At 45.4% G+C, this 19957-nt stretch overlaps 1 protein-coding gene across 1 annotated transcript in view; it reads left to right on the top strand.

Annotated features, from left to right (window-relative positions):
• PDE6C (phosphodiesterase 6C) overlaps positions 1–19957 on the top strand; it is a 420959-nt gene that overhangs the window by 389600 nt on the left and 11402 nt on the right. The window contains exons 19-20 of the mRNA XM_086922484.1: positions 15242–15316; positions 15762–15845. Coding sequence (XP_086778610.1) covers positions 15242–15316; positions 15762–15845 — 159 coding nt within the window. The remainder of the gene's footprint in view (positions 1–15241; positions 15317–15761; positions 15846–19957) is intronic.

The following is a 19957-nucleotide window of genomic DNA, read 5'->3' as shown; positions in this document are numbered from 1 at the left end:
CTGCGTGTACAGACCAGTCTCTTTCTCACGCGACTCGCGTGATATTTGGCACGCGTCTCCACGTATCTTAGCAACGTGCTTTCCTGCCCCGTCACGGCGCCTCAGGCGTAACAGAGCCTATCGCGCCCGAGCTGCCTAGCAACTGACGCACAGAACGTCCTCTAGGCTTCTTTAATCACCCTGGCGGTACCATCGGCATTCTCCTTTGGCAGCGATCGCGATCGGACGTGCTGCTCGCTTTGATTCACTCGGGGTAAGCTAGGTCTCTGTTTATGTGCTCTGGGAGTCGCATTCTGTTCCTAGAACTGTCTAAATCATTTCCGCATATTTCGGGCTACGGATTAACTGGGCACTTGGCACCCGGCTTTCTTACTTATTCTCACTATGGACAACGAGCACACGCGGGACTCTTATGAGCCGCTCAGCGGGCGCGATGTAGTTGGCGCCTTTATTTAATTTAATTTTAGCGTGGTTTTAAATAACTACCTTTTAAATAACACCCCCCCCCGTATTAACCAACACGCTTGTTATATTAATTCATCGTTGCTCTCCCCACCCGTGTTTGGTTAATGCATAGATGCCGCTTAGTGGGCGTTTTTTTAACTGGCGCCTCTATCTATTATCACTGTGCGTTTACCAATATTAATCTAAATCTATACGCTTGTGATACTAACTTAACAGTGAGAGCACCTCCAATCACTTTGCTCCCTTCACCCGAGCCTGGCTAATTCACCGACGCCCCACACCCCTCGAAGTGGGTGGGGTCTTGACTGGGATTTAGTTCACTGTTTAGTCAATAAAACCCACACGTCACATTAGTCACTGACCCAAGCTTTTTTTAAATCTTTATCGGGTCATCTCTAAGTTTGTCAATAAAGACCCGTAATACCCTGGCACTTCAGCCGCCCTAAAGTAGTTCATCTTGTCTATTCCAGGTTGACCCATTGGCTGTCCTCCAGGTTGTGATAATTCCACCTGTTCCATCTGTTCCCAATGTGAGTATTCTTCGCTCACACACGTCATGTTTGACGGTTCAATCCCACACCTCTCTGAAAACCCTCTCCCTTCATTTTCAGACCTTCCCCTGTCTTGATAAAGGGCCGCTGCGACCACCAACTGGGGCGCCTTAGGGTCGAAACGTCGACGCTCAATATTGGTCAAGATAACTCCAGGAACTTGCACAGCTACCTCTTGTCTCCTTGGAGTATTAACTCAACACTCTGGCCTTTCTAAATTCCCCTTGTATAATTTGTATATATGTGTCACTGAATTCAATGCACTGATCACTTTGTTCACCAACAGTCACGTTTATCACATGTTTTCGTAAAGGTCTACCATCTATTGAAACTTGTGTCATCATGGAATGAAGTAATTCCTGTGTATCGTGATTGTTTTTACTCATATAAAGACTTAAATTTCAGTTGTTTTCAGAGAGGTTTATTTTAATGTGTAATGAGCTGATATAGCCTTCTTTAAAGCAATTTTTCGCTACCCAACAGAACCACTTTGTTCTTAACCACGCTTACCCAGGTTCTGAGGGACACAGCGTTACCCCATTTATGTAAAATGGGGGGGGGGAGGCAGGTAGGCTGGTTTCACTGGCTTGTGAACACAAAATGGTGGATTGGGGTGCACTGTTTTGAATTGAATTGAATTGAATTGAATTGAATGTGGGTTTGTAGAGCCCATAGTAACCCGTAAGCATCCCAGCGCTGAAAACCAAGACAGCGAAAACCAGAGGGGGAGAGACAGGGAGAATACGGGGGGGTCAAGGAAAAAGGTGGGTTTTCAGGAGTTTCCGAAATCGGAGATGGCAAGGTTCGCTCCTGAGTTTAAAAGGAAGGAAATTCCACAGTTTGGCTGTGGTGACCGAGAATCGCCGTCCTCCTGTGCGTGCCTTTTTTACTCTGGGCACAGCGACTAGGCGTTCGTGATCTGAGCGCAGAGGTCTGTTGGCTTTGTAAGGCACTACTAGGTTTTTTTAGGATGGGGGGCCCTTGTCCTGTAGTAGTTTGTGTGCCAGACAAAGGGATTTAAACTTTATCCTTTCTCGTATTGGGAGCCAGTGCAGCAGTTTAAGTGCAGGTTTGGCTGACGTTCTGGCTGGGGTGTCCGTGAGAAGCCGTGCTGCGGCGTTCTGGATCCGTTGGAGCTTGTTGAGGGTGGATTCCGGTGCTCCAAGGAAGATGGCGTTGCTATGATCCAGTCTGGACAGTATCAGTCCTTGGATGAGCAGCTTGCGGGAGGTCTGCGGGAGGAGGGGCAGGACTTTCCGAGCCGATCGGAGGAGGCCGAAGCAGGCTCCCGCTATTTTTTTGGCTTGGGTCTTAAAGGATAGGTCCTTTTCCATCCAGACCCCCAGACTTTAAATCAGCATCTTTGGAGATGGGGGCTCCCCCAGACAGGTGGGCCAAATGTTCGGAGGGAGGGTGGATCCTTTGAGCCCTAGTAGCATGATCTCGGTCTTAGACCCGTTTAGTTTTAGGGAGGATTCGCCCATCCAAGTGAATATTCTTGATAGGCAGGTGTGGAGAGTGCCCGCCCCTTGGTCAGATTGAGATAGGGAAACCACAAGTTGGGTGTCGTCGGCGTAGCTCATGATTTTGACTCCGAACGGGGCGACCACCTCCTCCAGTGGGGACATATACACACTGAATAATGTAGGGCTAAGGGAGGAGCCCTGTGGTACCCCGCACTGGAGGGGAATTGCTGCTGATCGGGTGTTACTCTCCCAGACCTGGAAGGTGCGATTGGTCAAGAATGACTTGAGCCAGGACAGGGCCGTTCCTACTACCCCAATGTCAGTCAGTCGCTGGATGAGGACCTGGTGGTTTACAGTGTCGAAGGCCGCACTGAGGACCAGGAGGATCACTGCCACTGATCCTCCTGAATCCAGAATGCATCTGGCCTCCTCCACTACTGCCAGGAGGGCGGTGTCCGTACCCTGTCCAGGGCGAAAACCAGTCTGCGAGTTCCGGAGCAGGCCGTTGATTTCCAGGAAGTGGGAGAGTTTTTTATTGACTAGCCTTTCCGTGACCTTGCTGATACCGGGGAGTAGGGATATTGGCCTGTAATTGGCCAGATCCGCTGGGTCTAGGAGTGGCTTTTTAAGAAGGGCTTTGACAATGGCTCTCTTCCATCCAGGAGGAACCACTCCCTGAAGCAGCGAGGAGTTAATAAGGTCGGTGACAGGTGCGGCGATGGTGGGTGCGATCATTTTTAGGATACATAAGGGTACCGGGTCGCTAGGGGAGCCACTTTTAATGATGGCCAAGGTTTAGAGTACTTCGGCCACTGTTACCGGACCAAAAGTGTCCAGGTGGATAGCTGACTTGGCTGATTGACAGTTAGGGTCTGTTCTGTGGTTGATTTGGGGCAGGGTAGTTAAAATATTTTGACATACAGGTCTTAGCTTAGAGCAAAGGAGAAATTTGGAGGGAAAACTGAATTGTCACCAGGAATGAGAGGGATAAACTACAAATCCCACAATTCAACACGTAAAATGGAAACAATCATGGGCAGGGAAAACCACAAGTTTAAAACATAAAACAGGTGATAAAATATGCAATCACAGGCAGGTTAAAACTACAATTTTAAACTGTAACAACCACAGGCAAAGACAGTAATCACAGGGATATCGATCAAGTTTGTGACAGAGTAATCCATCTGCTGAGCTCTAATCTGGCCCTAAGCCAGCCTACCTAGGCTCAAGCACTGCTAATCAGCATTTATGTCAGTGGCAACCATTTAACTCACTGAGACAGCCACCCAGTTATTGAAAACTAGTGTGCTTCTGCAGCAGGCCTTATCATAATTGCAAGTAAATGGTGTTACTATTGTTATTTGACAGTGTAGAGTTTTCTTTTGCCTTTTTTGTGGCCTTGTATAGCTGTAACTTCCATGGTATACACCCGTTACAACGCATCTTTTACTCCGCACTACCATTACAACGCGACTTTTACTCCGCATACCATTACAACGCATTGCGCTGGGGGGCGCTCTAGGATAGGGAATAAGTATAATTTACTATCCAACACCTTCCCTAGGGTCCACGGGGACTGGAGTTAGAATAGTAAATTATACTTACCACTATCCAGCACCCCAAAGCGCTATGCGTTGTAATGGGATGCGTTGTAAAAGTCGCGTTGTAACGGTATGCGGAGTAATAGTATGCGGAGTAACATGGTACATCCAACTTCCATGAGTAATAATAGAGCACTGCCTATGACAGTGGCTCATTGCAACTGTCAATTGCACACAAAGTCAGGAAATGTATACAGAGAAAAAACTTTAGAGGTGGTATTGCCTACCAGCACTTGGGATTCGCTCTGAATGCACAGGCATCCTTTGCACCACAGAAGGAAAATATTAAGAGAAAGTCCTCAGCCCTGATCTATGAATTCATACCCCTTTCCAACAAAAATATTCAGGCCCCACTCTCATCCCACTCTTAGCTGTGGTCAAATCCAAATTCTTACCTGCAATTTCATATGGTAGTGAATTGATGCTTGCGAGGGGATGCCAGACTCCTGGAGACCCTTCTGACAAGGATGCATAAACGTGTATTTCACCTGCCCAGATCAGCCTTCCCAGCACACGTAAGTTTCGAGTTTGCCCTGGCTAAACAAATCCTGGTCAGGAAAGGGGACTTTCTAAAACTATGCCATAAGATTTGGACCACCACAAATGACACTCTGGATTATTATGTCTCTGGGAAATTAAATATCCAGAAAGGAAAGGCAGCTATAAGAGATATTTGGATGAAACCATTGAAAATGTGGGTCTTGGAGAATTCTGGTCTCTGCAAACGAGCTAAGCTGTGTTAAAAAAAAGCAGTTAATAAATGTATTAAGAGTATATGCTGAATGGAGGACCAAAGGGACCTTGCAAAGCCGACCATTGGGACTTGGTGTCAAATTCATATGTAGATATGCTAGAGCAATTACACTTGGGGACCAGCTACTCCATACAAATTAAACGAAAATTCAAAGCTCTGCGATTGGGGTCTCTCCTGACCTTGAACTACACCACAAAGTCGCTAGAAGTAAGTAACCCTGTGAACAAAATATGTCGGCTATGCAAGGTAGTGGACACTATCCTGCACATATTTTGCACCTGCCCATGTATGTTGATTCATCGAAGGTCATTGCTGCGCAAAGAACTATTGGACTTGGGAGTCCGAAGCTGCAGGCAGGTGCTCATTGAGTCATTAAACCTGCTGAACTTTATGCTGAACATCGGAACAGTTCAATTCTTGGACATCTTCAAATAGATGGTTGTAGCTGCCACCTTACAGGCTCCCAGGGTGGGGGCTACAGAGTGATATTTAACAGCACTCATTATGAACTCCCCCCCTCATCTAAATATGTTACCATACTTGTTTTTTATCCCTACGGGATAGGCTGATAAAGGACTGCCTTTTTAACTGAGTCATGCTGTCCTCTACCCTGACCCCTTTAGGCTATTACCCATGGTTTTACTCCTAAGGGCCAGGCTGCTAGAGGACTGCTTTTTTAGCTGCGTCATTGCCGCCCTCTATCCTGTCCCTTCAGTCTGACATTTTGTCACTTTTAATGTGGCATGAGGATACACCTCCTTAGAAGGAATAGGCCATTAGGGAGTTGCCTCTCTAACTGGGCTATCGCCTCCCAAGTTTTATGTGGGTTTACGTAGCCGGAGCCGGCCCCCCAGGGCCGGTTCCTGCTACGTCCCAGGGTGCCCTTTCTCGGGGCACAGCTATTTACTATGGCTTGGCGGGAGCCTAACCGCACCTGCCAAGCCACAACAAACACTCACTTCTAACAAGCATGAGCATAAAAAATGCTCTTGTTTGCTAGAAGCAGAGCAAAATCGCTTTTACCGAGAGGGAGCTGCATGTTTAGCAGCTCCCTCTCTGTAAAAGCAATGCTGGCTCCCGCAGGAAGCAGGGAGCAGGGAGCTGGAAGGGAACACAGGGCCCTCATGCTCCCCAGCGGTCCCCAACAGATGTAAGTGGGTACCCTGGGTGGGACCAGGGCACTTACAATAGAAGTCAGGTGAGGTCCCAAGGGATAGGGTCCTTGGGGTCGAAATTGGGCTGGGAAGAGGGGCTGCATGGACCCCCTCCCCCATTCAAAACAGGCCGGGCCCCGGGGATGGGGTTCCTGGGGCCAAAAGTAGCCCAGAGAGGGAGGCCCTTTCAAGTACACTGTTATACCCTATGTATTACTTTTGTATGCAATCAGCCAAGGTCTTACTAGCTGCTCAGCCAGAATGAGAGATGGTATCGGAATGTTGGTGTGACTGAGATGAATGGAATGCCTGGGTGCCTGTGTGGATGAGTGGTGACAGTTGGAGATGGGCTGAGCAGCTAGGCAGGCTGCTCCTGGTGGGGCTGGTACATGGCTAGTACCGGACTAGAGTTGGCTGTACAGAGATTGTTACTACCCTGAACTGCAACCAGTAAAGAAGACTTGCAATATACAACATGGTTTCCAGTGTCTCTATGCGCAGGGTACAACATACACTCTGCAAACGCTCCCCCTGACACACTACTAGTAGGGGGATGAAGTCCCCTTCGTTCCAGAGGGTCGTTGGGGGCTGCATGGACCCCCTCCCCCATTCAAAACAGGCTGGGCCCCGGGGATGGGGTTCCTGGGGCCAAAAGCAGCCCAGAGAGGGAGGCCCTTTCAAGTACACTGTTATACCCTATGTATTACTTTTGTATGCAATCAGCCATGGTCTTACTAGCTGCTCAGCCAGAATGAGAGATGGTAACGGAATGTTGGTGTGACTGTGATGAATGGAATGCCTGGGTGCCTGTGTGGATGAGTGGTGACAGTTGGAGATGGGCTGAGCAGCTAGGTAGGCTGCTCCTGGTGGGGCTGGTACATGGCTAGTAGCGGACTAGAGTTGGCTCTACAGAGATTGTTACTACCCTGAACTGCAACCAGTAAAGAAGACTTGAAATATACAACATGGTTTCCAGTGTCTCTATGCGCAGGGTACAACATACACTCTGCAAACGCTCCCCCTGACACACTGCTAGTAGGGGGATGAAGTCCCCTTCGTTCCAGAGGGTCGTTGGGGGCCAGCAGGCCTTCCTCTTACTTCCAGTAAGTCCCACACAGTGGGATTGCTGAGAAGTCTTCGGAGACCATGTCCCCTTTCTCCACCACTCTGCAAACACTCCTCCTGGTGCAGTGATACTTGCGGGATGAAGTCCCCTTGGACGCAGAGGGTTCTTGGGGGCCTACAAGTTCTCTGTTTACCTCCAGTATGTCCCACACAGCAGGATTGATGAGAGGACTTCAGAGGTCAAGCCTCCTTTCTCCACCACTCTGCAAACGCACCTCCTGGTGCACTGCTGGTTGAGGGATGAAATCGCTTCGGATGCTGAGGGTGTTTGGGGGCCAGCAAGGGGAGAGGGGTTGGCCTAATGGCTAGGGCGGTCGCCCTCGAATCTGGGGAACTGGATTTGAGTCTTGGCAATGACGCTGAACATCCTGTGATTCTGGGCAAATCAGTTAATCTCCCCATGCCTAACAAACTGAATGTGTCCTCATGTAATGCAACAGGTGCTATGTAAAGTACTCTGATACCTGATTTGGGTCAAGTTTGCGCTACACAAAAATTCTAGAAAAAAAACCCGAAAAAAACCCCGAAGTCCTCCTGTTACCTCCAGTAAGTCCTACACAGCACGATTGCTGAGAAGACATCGGAGGCCAAGCTCCCTTTCTCCACCACTCTGCAAACGCACCTCCTGGTGCACTGCTGGTTGGGGGATGAAGTCCCCTTGGATGCTGAGGGTCCTTGAGGGCCAACAAGCCCTCCTGTTCCTCCAGTAAGTCCCACACTGTTGCTGAGAGGTCTTCGGAGCCCCCTACCCCTTTCACTACCACTTTGCAAACGTGCCACCTGGCGCACCACTGGTTGGGGGATGCAGTCCCCATGGATGCTGAGGGTCCTTGGGTGCCAAGAACTGCTCCTCTTACCTCCAGTAAATCTCACACAGAGGGATTGCTTTGAGCTGTTCAGAGGCCCCACCGGACTGGCCGTAGCGGGCACCGGGCATTTCCCCGGTGAGCCACCAGGGTGGGGGCCGGTTTTGGGACTCTAGGGGACCATTTTTGTTACCGGGGACCCGCAATATTGCCCCCCTGTGACAAAATCGGCCGAAAATGGCCCTAGGAAACAGCTCAGCCGCACCCCCCTTCCCCACAGGGGAGCCAGCCGAGCAGTTTGCCAGGGCCTGTTTCGGTTCGCAGTCCGGCCCTGGCCCCACCCCTTCCTCCACTACTCCTGGTGCATTACTGGTAAGAAGATGAAGTCACCTTGGATGCTGAGGGTCTTTGGGGGCCAATAACCCCTCCTGTTATCTTCAGTAAGTCCCACACAGTGTGAATGCTGTGAGCTAGTCAGAGGCCCCGCTCCCTTTCTCCACTACTCCGCAAATGCACCCCCTGATGCAATACAGGTTGGGGGATGCAGTCCTCTTGGTTGCTGAGCATTCTTGGGGTTCAAGAACCCCTCTTGTTACTTCCAGTAGTTCCCACACAGCAGGATTCCTGAAAACTGGTTGGAAGCTCTGCCTCCTTTCTCCACCACTCTGCTACCGCAACTTCCAGTTAAAAACCATAGAAATTCCCTTACAAAACCAAAGGTTACAGGGACATTATAGTTAGGATATAGTATTTGAAAACCTGTCTAAATTTACTGAAACAAACAAAGGTTACAGGGACGTTACAGTTAGGAAATAGAATTTTAAAAAACCTTAGAAATTCACTGAAAAACACAAAGTTACAGGGAACTTATTGTTAGGCTCAGATTTCACTTGTACAAAACCATAGCAATTCAGCAGTTACAGTTACCTGAGCTAACTATAACTTACGCCCCGGAAATGCACTGCCTATGACCACACATATCACATCACTTATGACATGGTCAGTAACATCCCTGATGACATCACTAATGACATCCCAAATGACATCACCCACAGAACCACTCACACACCCCCATACAACCTCTCATATGCCCACTCACACACCTGCACAACTACCTACATACCCATTTACAGGGCCACTTACTCCTCCATAGAGCCACTCACACACCCACTCACTCACTCACTCATACAGCCACTCACACAACCATTCACTCACCCATACAGCGACTCATACAATCACTCACCTGTGCAGCCAGTCATATAGCCACACACTCACACAGACAGCTACTCACACACCCACTTATTTACCTACACAGTCACTGACACACCCACTCACTCACCCATACAGCCTCTCAATTCAGGCACTCACTCCCCCATACAAGCACTCACACACTCACTCAAACACCCACACAACCACTTACATACCCATTCATACATTCACACAAGCACTCACACATCCACTCCCTCACCCATACAGCCGTTCCCACTGACACTCACTCTCCATTAAAGCCACTCACACACCAACTCACTTAACCAAACACACACTCAAGAAGCCACTCTCTCACCCATACAGCCAATTACACACCCAGTCACTCACCCATACAGCCATTCCGATACCCACTCACTCACCAATAGTCACTCCACACCCATTGGGCCACTCATACCCCCTCTCACTCACCGATTGAGCAATCACACACCCACTCACTCACCAATAAATCCACTTGCGTAGCAAATCATTCACCCACATACCTACTCACACACCCACTTATACACCCATACACACCCCCTTGTGTACAAGGATACATGCAGTCAAACAGCAACTTGCATAATATATGTTAGAAGTAGTATCACTACGTAGAAGTGCACCTTGCTTACTAATTTAACTTTTGCAGTAGATTAGTATATAAGTTTAACAATCATAAACTCTTAAAAATACTTATACTCACTAGATGTACTCAATGTAAAAAAAACAAGGGTTTTTGCACCTCCACCCCCCAGGGTTGGTTTGCGATCCCAGTCCGGCCCTGCCCCCAAAGGTGACCGAGTACCAGTCGGTTGACCCCTAATTCTCTAAATTATCCTGTTAGCTATGCCACTTGTGCATGTACTTCCCTCTTGCCCTCTATCTATTCATATGCACCATTTTGTATGCTTATTTTCGGTGACCAGAGCATACATTATTATGTGATATTTACTCTCCTTTCTTTACTGAGTGTCTTTTGGAGCAACAGAGACCATAACAGTGGCACAAGTGATAAAATATTGCTAAATTAAGGCCAGAAGAGTGGGGAAGGTGCTGCCTGTGTGTGCACCAATAAGGGGAGTGATCAGACAAGGCCCAGGAATATATATGGCAAAATGCACCAGGCAGAAAGGGTATTACTGAGTGAAATGATGAGCGAGGAAAGAATTGTAAGAGCAATCTGAGCATAAACCACACAATCTTTAAAGGCCCAGATTCCACCTACTGCTGCTTTTGAACAAGGGTTTTTGCACCAAGCCCCTCTCATGCTCCCAAACAGGGTCGGACTGGCTGTAATGGGCACTGGGCATTTCCCTGGTGGGCCAGAAGAGTGGGGGAGGGGCAGTGTTGTACTGGTGGGGGGCGTTTTGATGCTGGGGGCCAGTCCCGTCAGCACCCCCGCCCCCAACTCAACCCCCCAGGGCTGGTTCGCGATCCCTGTTCGGCCCTGCCCCCAAAGGTGACCGAGTACCCTAATTCTCTAAAGGATCCTGTTAGTTATGTCACTTGTGCATGTACTTCCCTCTTGCCCTCTATCTATTCATATGCATCATTTTGTATGCCTATTTTCGGTGACCAGAGCATACATTATTATGTGATATTTACTCTCCTTTCTTTACTGAGTGTCTTTTGGAGAACCAGAGACCATAACAGTGGCACGAGTAATAAAACATTGCTAAAATAAGGCCTCTTTGTCACTGCTCATTCTGTACAGATGGTGGGGACTGTTTAATTGTTTAATTTCACCACTACCAACTGAAAACCTGTTATACTTTGGAAGGTTGTAAATTCTTAATAGCGTCAGTGAGCACACACTATTTATAGCCGTGTAAAAACTCGCCAGCGATTAATTATTCTTAAGTAACAGAGATTATAAACACAGGGGATGTAAAAGACTTTTGCACCCATTTTTTTAACCACTGGAGGACTTTTTCATTACAGAAGGGAAGCAGATGTTTCTGCGCCCCCTTCGGTAATTCTTACTGTTCAGGCACAGTTTGGTGCCCTCACAATATCAGGGGGGTGTGCTTTCATTTGCATTGTCTCATGAAAATCGGAGTTAACCTTAGCAAAAAAGGCTCTGACTGCACACCACATAATAAGTGACACAGAGTTGAGTACCACTAGTAGCACATTTGGGAGGATGCACAGAGGTTCCGGGGACCCAGGAAGCATCTTGCCACAGGAGGGTGAAGTTGCACACTTTTTTAACTTTCACCTTCACAGCGCTTTGGTTGTGCTTGCAAAATCTCTTGCAATTAAAAAAATATTAAAAGAGCTCTCATTTTCTTGCTTCTCACTGGTCAGCAGCAGCTTCTCCCATCATTAGGTTTCACTTCCTCTCTTTCTTCGGCAATTCCCTGGAGCGTGGAGCGTGGACCAAGTACCGTTTCCGGCTGACAGCCAGTATCCTCCTACTGGCTGTCTGCTTTTGAGGTCCTTTTTTAAAAAATTCCTTCTCCGTTCTCCATTAGAGTGCATGTGCTTCTTCCTTTTCCTCCACAGAATTGCTGGGTTTTTTTGGGCTTGCACTCTCGCTCCCCTCCTCTGGCTCTCGTGTGCTGCTTTACCCTTCCCACTGCCCATTATTTGTGTACCTTATCACTGTTGGTACCCACATGCCCCTCGTGTTTTTTATGACCCCTCCGAATGTTCGTTCTTTTTTTGTGTGCAATTTTAGATTGCGCAAACTCGACCTGCTGTCTCACATGAGCACCAGTTGCATTACAGGTGGACACATTAATTTTCAGGAGAAATTTTGTGGTTTGCCCAGAATCACAGGATTTTGAGCCTCCTGCCCAAATTCGAATCCGGTTCCCCAACTTCAAATACAGCCAACCTGGCCGTTATGCCACATCCTCTTCTCACCCGTGTTTGTTAGAAAGACATCATATTAATGTAATACGGCTCCAAGTGCATCTCTAGACACAATGGTCGAGTTGCTGCATGCTTTACTTTTCGCATCATTACTTTTGTATTGCATTTTGTGAATGCCATTGCAGAAATGCAGCTCTGCTGTCCCTCGCAGACCTCCATCCATCAATGTATTGCCATTTGCAGCCAGTCGGCAGAAATTTCAAACGAAACCTTTCCTCATGAATACACACAAATTCTACCAAATGGCAGTTTTTTCACAGTGAAGGATCACTACAGCCGTCGTTCCATTGGAATATTCTCGAATCACCAACCAGTCGCTTTGCTAACACTGCAACTGTTTACACCACCTTGGGCCTGAGCCTGATGTTTTTTTAAAACACCCTAAAGCACATAAATGCCATTTTTGACACATTGTCCTCACTTCCTCTGTTCCTTAGAGAAACTAAAATGACTGGTTACTGGCTGCCCCTTTTTTACTGTATATTTTAATATATGTATTTCACTGCATGTTCACCTATATCTTAAAAACCTACCACACACTCACAAAATGCATTCACGTACTAGCTGGCTAGCTAATGTTTCTGGGATTGTCCTAGAAAGAAAATTAACAAACTGTGGCTTTAGACCATATGCCTGAATTTTGACTGATTATTGTTCACACCTAACCATATGTCAGCAAACTCAAGTAACACTATATGCATTAAGCATTATTGTGCTAATTACACTAATTCTCCTCTATTAGTCACTTCGCCCAATATATCAAAGTTATTGCACGTCCCACATAAATATTGATTTGTCTTGTTGCCTTATTGCGCAAGGCCACCACTGAATGACTTGGCTTTAATTTGCTCCTTTATCGCCTTCGCCAATGACTTTGAAACCCAAATGTGGATCCTTCCAATGACTACACGAGAAAATTCAGAAACAAGGGTTTACCGAAGGATTAGACCTTTTTCTGCTTCATCCTTTATGGATCATTTTGCCCATATCGACTCCCAATGGTGTAAGCCATTTAAATCCAGCCCTGGCAAACTAAAGAAGGACCGCTTGGCCATCGAGTTGTGATTGGGCTTGTGGCTTGGGGTGAAGCTGCTGAAACATCTTTGTGAGCTATTACAGGGCACTGCCTTCAGGATGTATTTAGTCGAGAGTAGAACAATGGACGCCTCAGCCCGATCAAGAGGCGTGGCTTTCTAGCAAAAACCCTCAGAGATAAAAATACAGGAACAGACCTCGTACAATTAGTTAACCCCTTGCGTGCTCGCGCGTTAACTTCCTCAGCTCCTCTTTGGGTGCCGATACATTCTGCTAAGTAACTGAGAACTGTCTTTGCCATAATGTAGTACAATTAAACAGAAACCCTTGGAATTGGTAAATCTTAACTAGTTAAATTTCTGTGAATCTTAAGTACCACCTGAAAGTAACTTTGTCTCCACAGAATTCCATTATCTCCGTTTCAGAATCATTTGTTTTCTGTTCTTTTTTTTGTGGTTGTTACTATAGAGAGCACAAGGCCGCTACTGTTGTGCCAAATATCCCAGCGTTGCTCATTTATGTCAGATAGTGGATTTGCCTCAAAGCCAGAAAGGAATAAACATTCTATTCTTGGTGTTGGCTGCTTCAAAAATAGTGCTAAAACATTATTTTATTTTAATATCTAGAGGTAAACATCTTGAGATATAATGAATTTCCATCTGTTAGTCTTATCCATATGAAGGTTCCATAAAGCTTGCAATAAATCCCAAAATTAGCATCAATGTCTAAATGTTAATTTTACATTGCAGTCAGGTCTGACCAATATTGTTGCAAGCTTCAGTCTAATCAATTTTTGCAGTTATAAAGCATATTAACCCTTTCTTTGCTGACAAAGATAGAGCCTAAATATTATCTCCGGTAGAATCATCTGCCCAAGAGTGTATTACATTCAAGAGCCATAGGTTATTACTATAGGTGCAATTGTTGAAAAATAATCCGATTAAAACTTCTCTAACTGTCCGACAGTACTTTGTAGGGCTGCATCTGACCTTTTTCTTAATATTGGGCAAGATGATGGATCAACATACAATAATCGACTATGTTAATAAGAACATTGTGGTGAATTAACTGTTAACCAAAATGCAGGGTTTAATTTGAGAAGCTCCATTTGCCCTGGACTCATGATGATGTTGCCCTATCACAAGGCAGCAGTAGGTCTACATTTCCATGGCTTCCTCCTTGTAGTCGAGTGAACCTTGAGCCGGTGCTCTCCGTAGATGTTCTTGACATGGATCTTCAAGATCATGCAATGTATGAGATAGTCCATATTGGCCCAAGATTTCACAGTGCCAATACCCCCAAGTCGACAAAAAAAGCTAGCATCCTTTTAACTACTTTACACATTGCAGTCCATTGTCTTTCATTTATCTCAGATTTTTTTTATTTGTGTGACTTTCAAGACTCTGGCATAGTCTTGTCAGTGTTTTGAGACGTTGCTGCTATATTGTTTGCCTATGTTAAGCATGGCTGTTGACATTTTTGTTTCAGCTTGGTGCCTCTCAAGGTCAAAGCACTTTATTAGAGGTTTATTCTAATGCTGCCTCTTCCGAGATGGTCCCTGCATATTTGATGCAAGTCATGTCATTCACGGGGAGGGTTTTCTTTTTATTTCTTTATGTTTGCTTTTACATAACATAGGTAACATACAACATTTCACGACAGAGCTGATTGGCCCCCTTGCTGTGGTACCGTTGCAGTGATGGAATTTAATAATGTGTTATGCACTTCTAAATACTGCCAACTATTGAGATTGGGGCGGGGCTGTAAATAATTCCAGTACTGGATTCATCAACCACTGCTCTGCCAGGGTTTCTTCTTAACAATTTAGGATATTTATATTACTTGCAAATATATGCCATACATCTCAAACAAGCACTCATACTACGAATTTGTACAGCTAAAATAGACAGTAAAATTATCAAAGAAAGGGATTTTTTGGTGGAGAATTGCTGTAGGTTGGCGGCTGGGATTCTTGAGCCGCCTAGCACAACTAAACCCAGGAATGCGCAGTTTCAATATTCACGCTATGGTAGTATACAAATAGATTCTGTTTAACCTTTTATTAAACTGGCGCTATCTCAAGAGTTTAGGCTATAGCATTACAGTAAGACTATATCACGTGCCCAATTTTTAAGAATTCCAGTAACTTTACGTTTTGTTTGCAGGTTGCCCTCATGGTTGCGAGCGAGTTCTGGGAGCAAGGTGACCTGGAGAGAACAGTGCTAGAACAGCAACCGATTGTAAGGATGTAGTGTGCTCAGCCAAAGATATATTCACATCAGATGATGTGTGATGTACTGGTTTGAAAAACAGATTTGGTGATGATGAATTAAGGGTCAAAGAATTATGTGGCACCAGAACATTAATCTTATCTTTTACCCATATGTTTCAAGTTCAATTGCCTGAGGGAAAGCATACATATTTGCACTTGCACGCACACACACACACACATACATACTTGGTCATATAGATAAGACCTATTACTTCTCTTCAACTCCTGTCCTTTACATGCGGAGCTATACCATTAATAACTTTATCTCCAAGTTCTTTTGAGCAAATAACTTTCAATTTAGCTAAAAAAAAAAGGCTCAGTGTTTTGGAAAAGCTATAAGCTGTAGAGTTTGTGAAGATCATGGTACTCAAACCATAATTTAGTTTTAATAGTGCACAATGTTGTTTTCCTAGCCAATGATGGACAGAAACAAAGCAGACGAGCTTCCCAAGCTTCAAGTTGGCTTCATTGATTTCGTCTGCACATTTGTCTACAAGGTAAGAAGGGAATGACATTTCTGTTTTTCTGAGGAGAGCCCAGCGGATGATCGAAGAATGATGCAGTATATGAGAGAGGTTTAGGGTCTGTGGTTCAGATGCTGTCAATAGGATTCTTCAAACCATGTGTCTTCTAAAATGTGTGAGGCATGGAGGCACTTCTTTCATCTCTCTTAATTTCTCAAAATTTTAAAGAAAAATCATAATAAATAATAAAATAAGAGTAGAGGACTAAAGTTTTCTTACAAGTACATGGCTAGTGCTGCTGACTGCTGGGATTTCAGAAAACCAAGATGTCCTCTTTATTTCAATTCCAAGCCAGGGCTCTTTCTTCCACTGCCCTGCACGTTTTGTCTCCTCATCTCATTTTTGCAGGCTCTTTTCCTTCCCTGCTTTCGTCCTTTGTTGCTGTTTTCCTATCTTCCTCTTTTGTCTTGTTCCTGCATGTCTCTCTTTTGCTCCGAGTCAAACTGTGATGATAAGAAATAAGATGCGGTCCCCAACAGTGACCTTTGGTGCCAGTCATCCACACCATCAACACATATTAAGCACTGCCCTATCTGAGTCCTGCTTCACAGAGGCCTCTTCTTTCTACCTTTCATTCGTTTTTTACCATCCCCACTCCTTTCTTCTGCTGTGTTTTCCTAGCCATCACGTTCGTTTTCCCTCTTCCATCCACTGTTCCCGTTCCCACACATGTCCGGATCCAGGGCCACCTAAGTCAGTAAAATTTCAGCTGCAATATGACACATCATCTCTCTGGTGTCTGAATTGAGATCCCTCATTGTAGTGACCACGCACCAATGGCAGTTGTGTAATGTGCCTTGTACACAAGCACTGATCACGTAGTTATTGTCATGCCAACATAATGGTCCGATTCACAAATATTTTCTGTAAGTGTGACTGTTGGACTTGGCCCTTTTTGCAGGGTCATTCCTGAACTTTTTGCCATCCTCCTGTATTTTGTCTGACCTGTTTCTGTTGGTTTCATGACTCTGGGCACTTTACCACTGCAGATCAGTGCTAAAGTTCATATGCTCTCCCTATGGTAAATTGATGTATGGATTAGTGACTCCATGATTGGCTGATTTGGTTTACTTGTCAGACCCTAGTACAGTGCACTGAGTGTGCCCAGGGCTTGTAAACCAAATGCTGCTAGTGGGATTGCAGCACTGGTTGTGCCACCCACAGAAGCAGCCTGTAAAAGTGTATCTAAGGCCTGCCATTGCAGAGCCTGTGTGCAGTCTGGTACTGCCATGTTGACTGGGCACGTGCACCCATTTCCCAGTCCCTAAAGCTTCCCTTTTCTTCATATCAGACACCCCTATGGTAGGCCCAAGGGCAGGGTGCATTGTAAGTATAAGGTAGGACATGCTCTGGCGTGTGTGGCATGTCCTAATAGTGAATTACAGCCATTTTCGTTTCTCACTATTGCAAGGCTACCTGTAGGCCAAAATGGGCAGTTAGATTATTCGATTTTATAATCCTAACTGACTCAGGGAACATGGTAGAAACTTGAGTTAAGTATGCCCGAACTCAGAATGATAGAATACATCTTTTAGTGAAGATGGTTTTAACATTCTGTGTTTGAAAATACCACTTTTAGACTTGTGAATTACCAGGAATTAGACTTAGTTATGGGAAAAGGGTTGTGCATTAGGACCAATGTTGTGCCATCGCCATGGGAAGCAATTGGGTTTGAAAAGGTTAAAAGTAGGACAGTTTCAGGAATATTGACCATGCAATCTTATGAATACCCTGTCTGTATGTATATATTTCCATCCTGTTGCTTGGCAAATTATATAGTTGTCTCAAACGCTCTTGTAAACCGGTTCTGTTTTGTCTATCATCTGCAAATCTGCTCAACAGATTTGTTTTCTGTGTTTACAGTCCTTGACTATTTATTTTTTAATGAAAGCCTGTCCAATAGAGAGTGTGTTCCTAATACTGTGGAGCAGTGTAAAACCAACCAGATACTTCATTGACATTCAGAACCAAGGCAAAATACATAATTTCGAATTTAAGAACTGTGATAATTGCCACAAGAAGGACTTCGTCAATAATAAAATCAGCCTTATTGGCAACCTAGAAGGAATGTTGGGAGCTGGCTAGTCAATCAAAATGCTCCATTTGAGGCCTACAGCTACTATAACAGACCCATAAGGGGAGTTTTTCTATCCCCCCAACGCCCTTTCTCCATGGTGCTGATGTCTCAGTGGGCTCCAGCCCTTCTCCATCAACAGTCTCTCTCTGCCTAAGGGCAGACTCTGGCAACTACAGGGCACGCACCAGGAGAAGGTGCCTCTCGCCTGAAGAATAGGTAAACAAGCATCTGCAATGCAATAGGTCTCGCATTTACGCCAGTTTGAGCTATTGTCATTGTAAATGACAAGGCCTTTTATTTCTGTTTTGGTTTTTAAAACATAAATAAAAGGTATTGTCATTTACACTGCCAATAGCATAAGCTCTCACAAATGCAAGATCTATTGCATTGCAATTGCTTGAAGGCATCGTTGAGTTACCCCCTTCTGTCTCCCATGGCCCCTGAAGAGATTCCCGTTTGCTTCGAGTTGAATAAGCAAGCAGGTGGTCACAACTCGCACAAGAGACCCTTGTGCCCTCCTGCAGCAAGAGAAACTCAAAGAAAATAGAGCTTGCAGACTAAAGAAGATATACCGTGTAACAACTGGAGTTAAAGGGCCCGTCCTCATAGGAGGTTACAAATGAAGACAAGGCGGTACTAAGGAGGGACTAACAAGCCTAATGACAAATCAGATGCCAGCATTAAATAAGGATAATGACACAAGCCAATGAAAAATATGGGCGGAGAGTGGGCGGGGCTTCAAGTACATACTCCAATATAGCATGGCTTGCAGAGCAGCGCACGTGCATGCGCTGCCCAGGCTCGACCTAAAAATGGCTCTAATCTCCCATGGCGCTTCTACTGATTCATCTAACAGGAGTTGCGATTTGAGACAGGACTGCTCGGCTTCCTTTTCTTGCATTGATGATAGGAGAGCGGACACCAAATCAACCACCAAAACGTGGAAACAAATTTCAATGTTTATTTTTTTCTTCTTCTCTGTGCAGCTTGGCTAACACTCCACTTCAACAAAGCAAGAGGAGGAGCCCAGGCCGTCATGTCTCAAATGCCAGGTGTTGTTAGGAGAAGCATGAAAAGTAGTGTGGCAGAATAGAGCCATTCTCCCCCTAGCCTTGAAGTGAGAGGTGGTGGTGGTAGGAGGGGGTGCTAATAGACACATTGCTCTTACCTGCAGCACAATAATGGCGGCTGATTACCCATCCTTTGTATGCACCCTCACCTGCTGCTCAGGCCTATAAGTGTAGGAAGGTTAATTAACAGTTGTTATACCCACTGGAGATGGCAGTAATGTTTATTTACAACATTGAAATGCTGAGAGCTCCACTGAATACAGTGAAGTAAGTGGCTTGGGTCAATAATGGCTGGGGTAGATCATCTGCTCCACCATACCAATGTTGTCTTTTCTTTCCACCCTTCATGGGTGGAATGTTCTAATAGCATTGTAGTCCTGCTGCCGCTGTCATTATAGATCCTTGTCTGTTGCTCCGGTCCATAACTCGAATTGAAGGGCGTTAACAACTGTAATAGTTCAGGGCTGCAGGCTATAAAGTTATGAAATGCTCTGAAAGAAAACTATCTGGTAGCTAACAAATGAATGTAGACCATAGTGCAATTTGCAACTATTTTAATACGTGGCTTGATAAAACAGAAGACAATGTTTGAGAAGTAGCAAACGTCAAGAATATGCCCAAAACGCTTGTACATCCTATGTAAAAAAAATGTATTGGCAACCAGACCTTACAGAGGCTTTCATCCACAAGTGTATCATCTCTACAGGAAAACTGATGCATTAGAAAGTAAACAGTGAGACTTGCTTTCTGATGTAAGTAAAGTCTTTTTTTAAAACTTTATTTACCATTTTAATGTGTTACAGCAATATAAACATGAACACTCACTGTCATTGTTGCATTTAACTGGAGTATGCAGTGATACCGACCAAATATATGGCAATGTAGCGAAAATCAGAGGAAAAGGAAGAAATAGAGTAATGCTTATAAATGCAGTCCCA

The sequence above is a fragment of the Lissotriton vulgaris genome, chromosome 5 (genome assembly GCF_964263255.1).
Source record: "Lissotriton vulgaris chromosome 5, aLisVul1.2, whole genome shotgun sequence".
NCBI classification, from domain to species: Eukaryota; Metazoa; Chordata; class Amphibia; order Caudata; family Salamandridae; genus Lissotriton; species Lissotriton vulgaris.
Note: the sequence above shows the minus strand (reverse complement) of the source record. Positions and strands in the feature narration are given on the sequence as shown.